The 15,233-nt window shown below is 38.6% G+C and overlaps 1 protein-coding gene across 2 annotated transcripts; it reads left to right on the plus strand.

Annotated features, from left to right (window-relative positions):
- The first annotated feature begins 3,985 nt into the window (after positions 1-3,985).
- On the plus strand, positions 3,986-6,136 carry TCEAL4 (transcription elongation factor A like 4). 2 transcript variants are annotated; one of them, XM_055338301.1, is made up of 4 exons: positions 3,986-4,101; positions 4,691-4,757; positions 5,095-5,305; positions 5,341-6,136. In XM_055338301.1, exons 3-4 carry the CDS (start codon positions 5,122-5,124, stop codon positions 5,964-5,966), a joined length of 810 nt encoding a protein of 269 aa, XP_055194276.1. In that variant the 5' UTR covers positions 3,986-4,101; positions 4,691-4,757; positions 5,095-5,121; the 3' UTR covers positions 5,967-6,136. The 2 variants fall into 2 exon arrangements, with proteins under 2 accessions (XP_055194276.1, XP_055194275.1); XM_055338300.1 differs by lacking the exons at positions 3,986-4,101; positions 4,691-4,757 and having other exon boundaries at positions 5,509-6,136.
- Positions 6,137-15,233: the final 9,097 nt, after the last annotated feature.

The raw sequence follows: 15,233 nt of genomic DNA on the forward strand, positions 1-15,233 counted from the left end.
GGTGCCTGGGTGGCTCAGTTGGTTAAGTGTCTGCCTTCAGCTCAGGTCATGATCCCAAGGTCCTAGGGTTGAGCCCAGTGTCAGGCTCTCTTCTCAGCAGGGAAATCTGCTTCTCCCTCTCCCTCTGCCCCTGCTCCTGTGCGCTCTCTCTCTCTCTCTGGCATAAATAATTTAAAAATATTTTTAAAGTGCCTGTTTTTTATCTTTTTTTCTTTTTTCATTTGCTTTGTTTCTTTTTTTATTTATTTTTCATGAGAGACACAGAGAGAGGCAAAGACATAGGCAGAGGGAGAAACAGGTTCCCCGAGGGAAGCCCAATGTGGGACTCTGGGATTACGCCCTGAGTTGAAGGCAGACGCTCAGCCACTGAGCCACCCAGGCGTCCCATTTGCTTTGTTTCTTAAATTCCACATATGAGTGAAATCATGATATTTAGTCTTTTCTGATTGGTTTCTTTTATCATTTTCTACAGTGCCTTCACCATTTCACATTTCCACCATCAGTGTGTGATTGTTCCAATTTCTCTACATATTTGTCAACACCTATTATCTGTCTTTTTCTAAGTATGAAGTGTTATTTCCTTGTGGTTTTGATTTGCATTTCCCTGATGGCTACTGAGACTGAACATCATGCTTATTGACCATTTGTAAATTTTCTTTGCATAAATATCTATTTAGATCCTTTGCCCATTTCAAAATTGTGTTGATGGGCACTTAGGATGTTGCCATATCTTGGCTATTTTGAATAATACTGTAATAAACAAGTGTGTGCAGATATATCTTTAATATCTTTTCATTTTCTTTAGGTATATACACAGAAATGGAATTGCTAGATCATATGGTAGATCTATTTTTAATTTTTTAGAAAATATTTGAGGAACCACCACATTGTTTTCCATGGTGGCTTAACCAATTTACATTTCCATCAACAGAGTACAAGGATTTTCTTTTCTCCACATCCTCAACAACACTTACCTATCTTCCTGATGATAGCCATTGTAACAGGTGTGAGGTGATATCTCACTGTGGTTTTGATTTGCATTTCCATGACAGTGATGCTGAGCATCTTTTCATGTATCTGTTGGCCATTTGGGCATTTTCTTTGGGAAAATGTCTAATTTCCTTTGTCCATTTTTATTTTTTTAAAGATTTTATTTATTTATTTATTTGAGAGCAAGAGAGAGCACACAAGCAGGGGGAGTGGCAAGCAGAAGGAGAGGGAGAAGCAGGGTCCCTCCTCAGCAGGGAGCCCGATGTGGGGCTCAATTCCAGGACCCTGGGATCATAACCTGAGCCAAAGGCAGACACTTAACAGACTGAGCCACCCAGATGACCCACTCTGTCCATTTTTAAATAGGTTTGTTGGAGTTTCTTTGGTTTTGAATTGTATGAGTTCTTTATATTATTCAGATATTATCCCCCTTTTTTTCTCATTCTATAGGTTGTCTTTTTTTTACGCTTTTATTTATTCATGAAAGACACAGAGAGAGAGGCAGAGACATAGGCAAAGGGAGAAGCAGGCTCCCTGCAGGGAGCCTGATGCTGGACTCCATCCCAGGACCCCAGGACCCCAGGATCACGACCTCAGCCAAAGGCAGACACTCAACCACTGAGCCACCCAGGTGCCCAGAAATATTACCTATCTTAACAATATTAAGTCTTCCAATCTATGAACATAAGATGTCATTCCATTTATTTAAGTATTCTTTAATTTCTTTGAACAGTATTTTATAGTTTTCAATGTACAAGTCTTAGACTTTTAAATAAATTTATTTCTAAGTGTTTTATTTGTTTTGATGCTATTTTAAATGGAAACATTTTCTTACCTTCCATTTCAAATTTTTACTGCTAGCATATAGAAATGCAATTGATACTTATATATTGACCTGAACTCATTTATTAGTTCTCATAGCTCTTTAGTGGATTTTTTGGGATTTTTTATATATAAGGTCATGTCATCTGCAAATAAAGGAAGCTTTATTTCTTTCCCTTACAATCTGGATGCCTTTTATTTCATTGTACTTACTTATAAGTACTTGATTATGTCAGAAAATAAGAATCTTCATTTTTTAACTATTTAATTATACAAATATAATTTCCATAATAACCTATTTTTCACTACTGACCAGAGATGGATCCTTATCACATAATAAATACTTTTATACTTGGGTATGTTAGTGGGATCTCTGTGTTTTATTCCTCCTGCTATGCTTATTCCAATACCACATTGAGTTTAGCTTGTAGCTTTATAAATCATTCTGCTTCCTTGAAGTGTGAGTTCCTTTATCAGGTATAAATGAAATCCACACTAGGTAAGATAAGGTAGCCAACACAGTGCCTGGCACTTAGGTGGTATTCTCTAGAGGGCAATACCACATCCTGTGGTTATCCTTTGTGTCCCACCACCCATGGTAATTGTGATTTATAAATAGTTAATAATTTTTACTGTGTATCTAGAGCCCAACATTTTAATTATTTTTCTTAACCAAACATCCAAGGATAACCAGGGTAAACAATGTATTAAGAAGATATGTAACTAAATCTGTTCTGATGGAGAATTGTGATATTCCATTTTTCCATTACATACAAAGCCTACATAATTGATACTATATTCCCAGTTCCAGCAAAGAATAAACACATAACAAACAGTTATTATGGGAATTTTAAAAATATAAAGCATTTTTAAAACATAAGATTATTTTTAGCACATTATTAATTCTCTCCATGGGTAAATATTAGAAGTGGAAATACTGAACCAAAATGTCATATTTATTTTAAAACAATTTACCAGCTTACTTTTCAGAACATTTTTTTTACCATACCACTCAAGAGCAGGAAAGAGTGCATATGTCCCCAACCCCTTAAGAAATCAGTATGCATTTTCAGATAGATCAATGGTTTTCCTTAATTGTTCATGTCTTTGTTATCTTATTTTTAAAGGCCTTCTACACAAAAAGCTTAAGTGGAAACAGAGACTACTTATTCAGAACTTGTTATAACAAGGCAGTCAGCCACCATTACTTTTATTTGGCAGAGACTGGAAGTCTCTAGGGAGTGGAAAAACTTTAGCTCAAACAAAAGAGAAGACTAAGTATTATTCTCGGATTGGAGATTGTTGGCATAGGGTTGCTAGAAGCAGGCTAAGAGGACATCTTATGTGATTGGTTTGGGGAGCATATGTGGATTTCTCTTGTTGAGAGGGGTTCAAAAAATAGGGAGGTTGTCAATCGTTGATCAGAGGTTGTGGTTTGGCTTCCTGAAGAGCTGCTTGCTGCAGAGGTTGCGGTTCTCAGTTCTATTGTCATGTACGATCAGGTCATTGTCTGTTGTATATTTAGTCTCTCACTTAGAAAAAAAATTGTTCTTTTATTCTGCTTCAAATATAATTTTATTTTTAGATTTCAATAATTAGAAAATGTATGTGCGCATGTCAGGAAAAAGGAATAATTTCATTTTGAGGGGAACAGTTTCCTAATTTTTTTCTAAAGTGCAATATTCTGGGCACGTGGGTGGCTCTGTCGGTTGAGCCTCAGACTCTTGATTTCCCCTCAGGTCAGGATCTCAGGGTCCTGGGATGGAGCCCGGTAGGGGCTCCGAGCTCAACTGGGAGTCGCTGGATGCCCCTCCCCCCTTTATTTCTCTAAAATAAAAAAATAAATCTTTAGAAAATAAAAGTGCAATATTCAATGTACGACATTAAAGTTCACATTCATACGATTTCATTGGCTGGCTCTAGTTCTTTCAATGGAAATTAAGAGCAACATGGTCAAGACTCCTCCCCCGCACCGCTCAAGCCATTAAAAAAGCCTCTGAGGTTTTTATTAAATTTATTCCTTGGACCACCTCAAGAAGAGAAAAAGGACAAAACTGCCCAAAGAGGTGAGAAGGAAAGCGCTGCAGAGAAAGGCGGGGTGACCCGCAACGCCCCCCGCCCCGCTGCTGGGCGGGGCGGCAGGGGGGAGGGGGGCGAGCTCCGGTGACGCGACGCTCACGTGACCAACCCGGCGCAGATCTGGGCACCAGTCCGGGAGCCCGCCCTCTTCCTTGCGGTCGGATCCGGAGCGGTTTGCTAGCTCTTAATTGTTGCCCCAGGTTCTTTCAGGTCAGTGTGAGGGCCTTCGTCGCTGCCTGCGGAACCCTGGACTGGGGGGGAGGGGGTGAGGCACGGACACGGAGAAGAAAAAGGGTGGGAATGGGGTCCGTGTTGAGGGAAGCTGGCGAGAGTGTAGGTAGAGATGGCGGTGGGAAAATGGCTAAAGGGTGAGCTAGCGACCAATCGGCGGAGGGTCGGAAGAGCGGACACCCCTAGTACCCGTGTCCCCTTTCTCCTCACCTCCTCGCTGCCCTCCGTCCATTTTGGAGTCGGAGCTGGTGAGCTTGGGGGCGCCCCGCCAGTGAGACAGTAAAAATAAACCCCCTTTCCACTCCATGCGTAGAGAAAAAAAAGTTGACCTCGGGAGTGGGGAGGCGAGTTGCCTCCGGGGAAGAAGGACACAGAGATCCAAAATTAGTTTGGAAAACATCCTGGTCTGGCGCCGGAGGCGTGAAAAGAAATGGCGGCTGGGGTGTGGGGGGCGGAGGAGGTGGGGGAGGGAAACGTTGGATGAAAAGGGCCGGGATTCTGGGAAGGGGCTCTGAGTCCCTGTGCATCCACCCGAATGCGCAGCCCCTGTGTCCTGTCTTATCTGCAGGTCTGCGTGTCTGTTCTTAGCACTCTGCAAGGCTAGAAAAGGGCGAATCTGTTCAGAATTCCTGCAGGTCAGTGAAGAAAGGGGTCTCTGGGCAGGGATCCAGGGGGATGGGGAGTGTGGAGGGTAGAGCACCAGCAGAATATGGGGCACCACTGCCCACCTCCTAACACATTTATACACGCTGCTGTGCTGAACAAGCATAGAGAAAATGGCTGGGCTTGCCAGAGAAATGGTTGGCTCATGTGTGTGAGGGGAGAGGGTGGGCAGAAGGCACACGGAAAGGCCGGCCCAGGTCAGGGGAACCCTGACAAGGGGAAAGATGCCAGTACTATCCAGACCTGCATTCCCCCCCCCAAGCCCTGTTTCCTTGTCTCCTCTTTGTCTCCTCTTCCTCCCCACCCTAGGACAGGAAAAGGAGGGGAAATCTCAACATGGAAAAACTCTGCAATGAAAATGAAGGAATGACTGAGAACCAAGGAAAGATGGAATACAAAGAACAGCCACAGGATGTGGAAGAGCCCGAAGTAGATCGTACTCTGGAAGACCAGGAAAAGTTAGAAAATGAGAGAAAGACAGAAGATGAGGAAATACTAAAGGATAAAGAAAAGTCAGAAAGTATGACAAAGCCAAAGGATGGAAAGCCAGCGGAGAGCGAGGGAAAGCCAGCGGAGAGCGAGGGAAAGCCAGCGGAGAGCGAGGGAAGCCAGCGGAGAGCGAGGGGAAGCCAGCGGAGAGCGAGGGGAAGCCAGCGGAGAGCGAGGGGAAGCCAGCGGAGAGCGAGGGGAAGCCAGCGGAGAGCGAGGGGAAGCCAAAAGAAGAAGGAAAACCAGTGAGTGAGGGAAAGCAAAAAGAAGGAAAGCTAGTGAGTGAGGGAAAGCCAAAAGAAGAAAACTTAGAGAGTGAGGGAAAGCCAGTGAATGAGGAAAAGCCAAAAGAAGAAAAGCCAGCCATGGAACCAAGGGCTGCAGGAAAGCGCCCAGCTGGGGATGATGTACCCAGGAAGGCCAAAAGAAAAACCAACAAGGGGCTGGCTCAGTGCCTCAAGGAATATAAGGAGGCCATACACGATATGCATTTGAGCAATGAGGAGATGATAAGAGAATTTGATGAGATGGCCAGGGTAGAGGATGAGGTGAAGAAAACCAGACAGAAATTGGGGGGGTTTATGTGGATGCAAAAAAGTTTACAGGACCCCTTCCACCCGAGGGGCCCAAGGGAACTGAGGGGTGGGTGCAGGGCCCCACAGAGGGGCTTTGAAGACATTCCTTTTGTGTAGTGCCCTTGGCAGGCATTTGCCCTGTGCTTTAACCTTATGCTAATACTTGCTTTAGCTATCACTCTGTTATCCAACTGCAACCCTTGATGTTTCAGTAGATTTTTGTCCAATGCATGGAAAAATGTTTATGGCATATTGTAAAATTAAAAAGAAGAGTTTGATGAACCATATATATGGCATCAGTCCATTTTTGTAAACTACAAAGGTATTTACTTAGTGATTTATGTACAGAGGAAAACTGAAAGCTGTGTCCTGGTTATCTGTGGCTGATTTTTTTTTCTGTTCTTTTTTGCTCATTGTATATTTTCTCCTAAAAAACCTAGATTACTTTCATTATGAAAACAATATATACCAAGCAATCAAAATAACTGTTCGTTTTAGCTTATGAATACAGTGGAGACACCAAAAATCCTTGGTCAGGATATAAAATGTTTTGTAAAATTCATGTTTGAGACTGGAAGCTGGAAGACTCAACCTGGCCGTTACTACAGATCCATTGCTGTAAGTCTTGTCATCTTATCAAATGGGATAATACTTGCCTTCCAGGGCTGTAGAGAAGATCAGACGAGGTAATAATAGGAGCTGTGTTGATCTGGCTCCAACCCTTCGCCTTGCAGTAGCAGAACCAGAACTCTGTTAATTTGGGGAAGCTATAAAAGACATCTCACTTGTGTCCAGGAGTAAGTCAGATAAAAAGTGGGTATCACTGTCCCCAGGGTAATGCCATGTCTCTTGGGCACTGTGCTCCTTCTCAGGGGCTCTGTACCCTCCTGAAGCCCCAGCTGCTACTGGTGGGCTGGAGACCACAATGGACTAAAGCAACGGTGTCTCAACAGAAAGATGGAGAATTCTCTACCTACAGCAGTTATCCTAACTCAGGTGGGTATTACCCGACTGTCATAGAGCCTTGATATTTTATAAAGTTTTTAGAAAACATTCCTTTCCAGACTTTTTGTTGATTTGTGTGTGCTTTTGCATATAGCCATCTCCACTGGATTTCGATACTGGAGATTGAGCCAGAAAAATCTGACCAGATGCTGTGCTGTTCTCACCTATTAATCTCTTGTCTACTGATACTTCTCTTAGGAGGAATTGTCTCAAGAAGTTTGTGTTAAGCCCTGCCTTACCATTTCAACAGATCCATCTATCTATGTGATCCCTGCCCCACCTCCAACTCTTCATTAGCCTTTTACTTTTAGTGTTTTGTAAATAAACTTTCATTTTAGGAGTTATAGATTTACAGAATTATTGCAATAATAGTACAGAATTTCTGTATACTTCATACCCAGTATCCTCTATTCACATCTTATGTTAGTATGGTGCATTTGTTACAATGAACCAATATTGATACATCTTATTTAATGTCCTTTTTCTGTTCTAGGATCCTATACAGGTTACCACCTTACATTTAGTCATCTTGTCCATAGGCTCCTCTTGGCTGTGACAGTTTCTCAGACTTTCCTTGTTTTTGATGCCCTTGACACTTATGAGAAGTACTGGTCAGGCATTTTGTATAATGTCCCACAGTTTTGGTTTGCTTGATTTTTTTCTTGTGGTTACATAGGCATTAAATGCTTTTTGGGAAGAACACCAGGAAGGAAGTGCCATACTCACCACATCATGTAAAGGGTACATGTTACAGGGTGCATGGCTGGCGTAGTAAAAAAATATGAAATTCTTGATCTCGAGGTCGTGAGTTCAAGCCCAATGTTGGGTGTTTTAAAAAAAAGTACATACTATCAAAACTATCAATATTACACTGTTGATGTTAACTTTCATCACCTGGGTGAGGTAGTTTTAGGATTCTCCATGGCAAAATTACTCTTATTTCTCCCTTTCCATACTGTACTCTTTAGAAGAAAGTCACTGCATAGTCCACACTTAAGGACTGAGTGATGTTAGGTTACACCTACCTGAGGGTGAAGTATCTACAGATTTATTTGTAATTTATAAAATATTTGACTATTCTCCCACCTATTAATGTATTTATATCAGTATGGACTCTTTTTAAAAAAGGTTTTATTTTAATTCTAGTTAACATACAGCATAATATTAGTTCAGGTGTACAAATATAGTGATTGAACAGTTTGATACATCATGCTGTGCTCATCATGACAAATGCACTCTTTAATCCCCATCACCTATTTCACTCATCCCTACAGCACCCTCCCCTCTGGTAACCATTAGATTGTTCTCTATAATTAAAAGTCTGTTTCTTGCTATGTCTCTTATTTTTTTGGTTTCTTAAGTTCCAAATATGAGTGAAAGCATATGGTATTTGTCTCTGACTGACTTATTTCACTTAGCATTATACTCTAGGTGCAAATGGCAAGATTTTATTGTTTTTTATGGCTAAATAATATTCCACTGTCCCTCAAAAAGTTAAAAATATAACTACCTTATGGTCCAGTAATCAGTATTTTATAATTTTGTATTATAATCTAATACTACACATATTTTCCAACTTTGGCCATTGGGAGCTCTTTCACTTGGCTCTTGTGTTTATTTAATGTACCTCCTTCCATCACTGTGTGTGTTCATGTGTGCCCATATATGTGAGTGTTTTAACACTTTCTGGCACTACGGAGATGGTGTAGTCCTGTATATTTTCTGTCCAAGCCATTTCTCCAAGGGGCCTTGATACCTTTGGTTAGAGAATGGTATCAAAACCAAGATCTGGGTGCCAAGAGTACTCATTACTATTGGGTATCATTGCTTCTAGGCCCTCGCAGCTGACAGAGCAAAGAGATCTGTTAATAAGAAATAACCCATATGTATAGATGCATGTTTATATATGTTTCCATCTTTATTTATAAAAATAAAGATGGAAACATAAATTTCCCTTAGTTTTATAGACTCCACTCACCTACAAAGTTATCTGTGTCAACACCTTATTCCCCCATCCCTTTCAGTGGGGTTGTTTCATACATTTGTAATACACTTAGTTTCTGTAGGCACATTCTGCATTTTGAGAGTGCTGTAATTTATGGTATCTTTAAATTTAAAATTCCAGTTGTTCATTGGCCAGTATATAGGAAAGCAATTGACTTCTGAATACTTCTGTATATTAGTTTTACAGCTTTACAGACCTTGTAGCCAGTTTGTCAGTGCTGTGGCATTTCTACATAGACCATCATGTCATCTGTAAAGAGACAGTATTATTTCCTCCATTCCTATCTGTATATGTTTTAGTTCCTTTTTGTGTTACTGCACTAGCTAAGACTTCCAGGATGATGTTTAATAGGAGCAATGAGAAAAGAGTACCTAGCCTTGTTCCTGATATTAGAGTGAAGTGTTCTCCTCACCATTAAGTATGATGTTATAGATTTCTTATAGATACTCAAATTGAGGTGTTCCCTTCTGAGAACCTTTATGATAAATGGATGTTGGATTCTGTCATATACTTTTCCTGTATCAAGATCATATATCTTATTTAGCCTGTGTTTGTGGTGGATTATACTAATTGATTTTCAAATGTTAAATCAGTTTTGCATGCCTACAATAAATTCCACTTTTTAGGTACATAATTTTTAAAACATTGTTGCATTCAATTTTCTGATACTTTATTGAGGATTTTGTGTCTGTGTTCATGAGAGATACTGGTCTGTAGTTTTCCTTTCTTGTAATGTCTTCTGTGTGTGTGAATTTACTTCAGAGAGTAAATCAAGCATTCTCTTTACTTCTGTTTTCTTTTTTTTTAAGATTTTATTTAGTTATTCATGAGACACACACAGAGAGGCAGAGACATAGGCAGAGGCAGAAGCAGGCTCCCTGTAAGGAGCCCAGTATGGATCTTGATCCTGGGACCAGGATCATGCCTGAGCCAGAGGCAGATGCTCAACTGCTGAGCCACCCAAGCATCCCTCTCTACTTGTGTTTTATGGAAGACATTGTGGAGAATTGGTATTATTTCTTACTCAGAAGTGTGGTAGAATTCACTGATGACCTCTAAACGTTCACTGGTGATCCTTTAAACTTTGGTAGAATTTTGTCTTGGTTATTTGTATCTTTGGAAGGTTATGGATTATTGATTTAATTTCTTTAATAGATACAGGACTTATTCAGGTTATCTTTTTCTCCTTGTGTGAGTTTTAGCAGTTTGCCTTATTGAAGGGAATTGGTTCATTGTATCTAAGTTATCAAATTTGTAGGCATAGAGTTCATAGAATTTCTTCATTATCTTCTTAATGTTCATGTAATCACTAGTGATAACCTTACTTTCATTTCTGATTTTGTTAATTTGGATCTTTTTTCTTGATTATCCTGGCAAGAGATTTAACAATTTTTTTTAATCTTTTCAAAGAATCACCTTTTGGTTTTGTTTTTTTTTTTCTACTTTCTTCCTTTTTTACTTGTATTGATTCCTAATTATTAATTTCTTTTCTTCTGCATGCACTATGCTTAAAATTACTCTTCTTTGTTTACTTTCCTGAGGAGAAAACTTATGTTAATCAATGTTAGATCTTTTTCATTTTTCTCACATAAGAAATTTCCGTCTAAGCATTGCTTTTTCTACAGCCCCAAAATTTTGATAGGTTATATTTTATTTTTATTTAGTTCAAAATATTTTTGTATTTCTATTGAGACTTCTTCCTTGACTCATGTTTAGAATGTTTAGTTATGTGTTAATTTCCAAATGTTTGTGTTTTTCCATTTTTCTGTTGTTGATTTCTACTTTAATTCTATTGAGAGCATATCTTTAGGATTTCTATTCTTTTAAATTTGTTAAGGTGTATTTAATGGTCCAGAATATGGATTCTTGGTGAATGTTCTCTGTGAACTTGAAATAATCATGTTCTGATATTGGATGGAATGTTCTATAAATGACATTTTAGATCAAATTGATTGATAGTGCTGTTCAGGTCAATATATCCTTGTAGATATTTTGCCTGCCTAATCTGTCAATTACTGACTGGGGGGGTTTGAAGTCTGTAATTCTAATAATAGATTTGTTTCTCCTTTCAGTTTTGTCAGTTTTTGCCTCTTATATTTTGACACTTTTGTTAGATGTATACATATTTAGGATTATTATATGTTTGTTTTTTTTCCAGAATTAATCCCTTTATTATTATGTAGTGCCTTTTTTTTAATCTCTGAAACTTTAATTGTTCTCAAGTCTGCTTTATCTGAAGTTATATAGCTATTCCAGCATTGTTGGTTTTTTTGTTTGTTTTGTAGGCTCTACGCTCACTGTGGGGCTTGAACTCATGGCCCCAAGATCAAGAGCCAAATACTCTACCCACTGAACTCCAGCATCCTTTTTTGTTCATTGTTCTTTTGATTAGTATATATGGTGGTATAAATCTTTCTCCATTGCTTTAGTTATAACCGTTCAAAGTCTTTATTTTTAAAGTGGGCCTTTTGTCCAAAAACGATTTTATTTGATCGTTCTGACCATTTCTGTCTTGAATAGGTCTATTAGGAGCATTCATACTAAAAATGATTTTTGATATATATTTAGATTAATATCAACCATGTTTATAACTTTTCTATTTATTTCCAAGGCTGGCTGCTGCTTCTGCCTTCTCTAGTTTTGAGTATTTTACATGATTCCATTTGTCTTCTCTTAGTGATTCAGTTATATTTCTTTAAAAAAATTTTAGTGATATCCCTCAAGTTTACAATACATAATTTTAACTAGGATCACTTTCAAAGAGCATTCTTCTGCTTCACTGATATGTAGTATAGGTACCTTATTACAGGGTATTCATCATTCATTTCACTTACCCATATGCTATAATCACTATATTGTTAATATTATTATTTTAGACATTTGTCTTTTGTATCATTTAAGCATAAGAAAAAAAATTTCATTGTAGTTTCAGTTATTCCACTTCCACTTCTCTTTATGAATATTGGAGTTGCTGACCTATTTTGAGTTGGTGATCAACTTTCTTCTGCCTGGAGAAAATCATTTAACATTTCTTTAAGGGAAGGTTTGCTAGTCATTAGTTTTTGCTTGTCTGAGAAAATTTTTATTTCTCCACTTTTGAAGGATAATTTTGCTGGTTATAAAAATTTTAATTTGATGGAGTTTTTTCTTTCAACACTTTATTTCTACAGTTGCATAGATAGGACTGTTAATGCTGAAGTGGAAGATTAGTTATTTCTCCTTATAGTTCTGTCGAATTTTGATTTATTTATTTTGAGGTCAATTTCATAAGTGCATACAAATTGTAAAATACCATAAAGTGACACTCCTTAGGTTTTGTAATGTTTTTAACTTTGAAGTCTATTTTGTTGTTTTACCATAATGGATTTTTTGGTTACTGTTTTCATTTTATAATTTTTTTCTATACTTTTACTTTCAGTCTTTATTTTTATATTTGTCTTATAAACAATATAACATTGTGTTTTTTCAGTCTGAAAATCATTGTATGTTAGTTTTCTCTTCTTTAGGATTATTTTATTTTCCCCCTCTGTTTAGAAGTTTTACACTTTTACTCTGCCTTAATGGTTTTCTGGCAATTAGAGCATACAGTCGACTTATCAAAGGCTAATACTAATTCTGTACTTTCATAGACTCCCCTGATAATGCTAGAACTTAATTTTTTAAAGATTATTTATTCATGAGAGACACACTTTTAGAGAGGCAGAGACCTAGGCAGAGGGAGAATCAGGCTCCCTGCTGGAGCCTGATATGGGACTTGATCATAGGACTCCAGGATCACAACGTGAGCCAAAGGCAAATGCTAAACCACTGAGTCACCCAGGTGTTCCATGCCAGAACTTTAAATACTTTTACTCCAGCCCTCTTGACTCATGTTATTTGTTGATATGAATTAACAAGGTATTACTAGTTTTATGTAGTGTATTGATTCAAGTTTGCATACATATTTATCTTTTTAATTGTTGTTTTTCCCTTTCTTATATCCAGTATACTATCTGGGATCATTTTCCTGTTATCTGAAAAATGCCCTTTAGCATTCACTATTTCCTTTGGTTCTTCCCTGCTGATGGAAAGCTCTCATTTTATTTGCAAAGGTCTTTATTTCACCATTAATTTTGAAGGGTATTTATGTTGGTTGTCAATTTTTTTTGGCTGGCAGTTATTTTCTTTCAAGTTACGAAAGATAGCATTCTACTGTCTTCATACCTCCATTGTTGCTATTGAGAAGCCATCAATCAACCTAACTTTTGTTCCTTTCAAGGCATACTCTTATTTTTCTGGCTACTTTTATGATTTTCTTTTTGTCTTTGATTCTCTGCAAGGTCACTATTATGCATCTATGTGCGTTTCTTTTTACTCTGTTTGGGATACCTTGGACTTCATGGATCTATGGATCAGTGTCTTTCATCAGTTCTGAAAAATCCTCAGTTGTATCTTCAAAGGTTGCCTCTGAACACTTCCATTTCTCTTTTCTTTTAGAACTCCAAGTAAACATTTGTTAGATTTTATCATGCCCTCCTATCAGAGTTTTCCATCTTTTTGACTACCTGTGCAGCCGTATAGATAGTTTCATCTGAACATAATTTGTAGTTCTTTAGTTCTCTTTTGAGCTGCATCTAATCTTTAAAGCTATCCATTGAGTTTAATTTCAGCTGAGTTTTTTGTAGTTTTAGAATTCCCATTTTTTTCACTCTTTTCTGATTTTTAGCACCCTGTTGAAATTTTCAAGATTGGATTTTATTTATCTGAATAGACTAAGCATTGTAGTTTAACAATCTGATGATTCAGATAATTCAAAGTTAATGGACCTGTTTGCGTTGACTGTTTTGTCTACTGTTTACTTTTGATGTCTTTTTTATTTGTATTCCTGGTTATCTTTTTGTGTGGGCATTGTACATGAACAGTTGTTTGTTGAAATAATTTGGGGCTTAAGATAATGGACACTTAACTCCAGAGAAGATTTTGTTTGCATTGGTCAGGGTTTATAAGGGTTCTTCCTGTCTGGAAACACCATAATCTATGTTCAAAGTTTAAAGTTTACTAGTTCACCTAGATGTTGCAAGGCCAAAGTAAAAGATTTTGTGAGAGCTAGTTTACTTCCAGTTTATAATTACACTTAAGTTGAAACATTTGAGGTTCCCAGCATCCTCAAATGGTTTTTGGGTGATGGTTTGTTAGGAAATCTCTCCCCTTGTAATGAGTCTTGGGCTTTGATTTGCTGCTTTGAGTCAGCTGTAGATTCAACTCAGTTTGGCATTGGTGTCTTACTTAGCCTCTATTCCTAACCACAGATGCCCTCGGGACAAAATAGTTAACCATATGAATACTACAAGAAAACATGGGTAAATTCCTCTTTGACCTCAAGTAGGAAAAGCATTATTGACTATGAATCAAAATCTAGATGCAATAAAATAAAAGTTTGATGAATTGGACTACTCGTGGGCAGCCCGGGTGGCTCAGCGGTTTAGCGCCGCCTGGGCGAGATCCTGGAGACCCCGGATCCAGCGTCGCGCAGGGAGCGTGGAGCCTGCCTCTCTCTGCCTGTGTCTGTCTCTCTCATAAATAAATACAATCTTAAAAATAAAACTATTAAAAATTTTGACTATTCGTTTTAATGCATGATAGAAATACACTATATACAAAGTAGAAAAGCAACTAACAACCTGGAAGTATTTGTAACATAAAATCCTAATATAGTTAATCTATAAAGAATACTGAAAGATGAGGGGAGAAGGAACAATAACCCAACAAAAATGTGGAAAGACATGAACAATTTACAATGGTATTAAATTTGTCCCAAAAACATGCAAAATAAAATGCCTTTGAGACACTACTACTTACCTATCATGTTAGTGAAAATTAAAAAGTATTCCAACCCATGTTGGGAAAGGTGTGAAGAGACCAGCACTCTCTTATATTGCCAATGGGAAACCAAAAGGGGTCTAGGGCTCAAGGGGAGGGAACATCCTGGCGATGGAGATTTGAGAATCATCTGTGCTTAAAGGGAAATGAACAGAAATCTCTCAGGAGAGAGAATTTGTGGACTGAGGAGAGAGGAGGCCCAGGAACACAGCTACTCAAGGTGGCAGGGCTGCTTCCTGGCCGGCACTACTACCTGGGCTCTGGAGTCAGAACGGGTCTTGAAAGCTGCTTGTGGGACGCAGTTGCTCAGTGCTCCTGGCAAAGTCCCGTACCCTCCCTGTGATCAGCAGTCACATCTGGCAATGACGTGCATCTCAGAGGGATGCTGTACGAGGACCTGCGATGCGCCAGGTAAAGCACCTGCCGTTGGGAAGCCGCCTGGCTCTTCTTGATTCTCTCTTTGCCACCCGACCCCCACCGTGTGTGGTTGCTCATTCCCTTGGGGATGGGGGTGA

The sequence above is a fragment of the Nyctereutes procyonoides genome, unplaced genomic scaffold, assembly GCF_905146905.1.
Source record: "Nyctereutes procyonoides isolate TBG_1078 unplaced genomic scaffold, NYPRO_anot_genome, whole genome shotgun sequence".
Taxonomy (NCBI): Eukaryota; Metazoa; Chordata; class Mammalia; order Carnivora; family Canidae; genus Nyctereutes; species Nyctereutes procyonoides.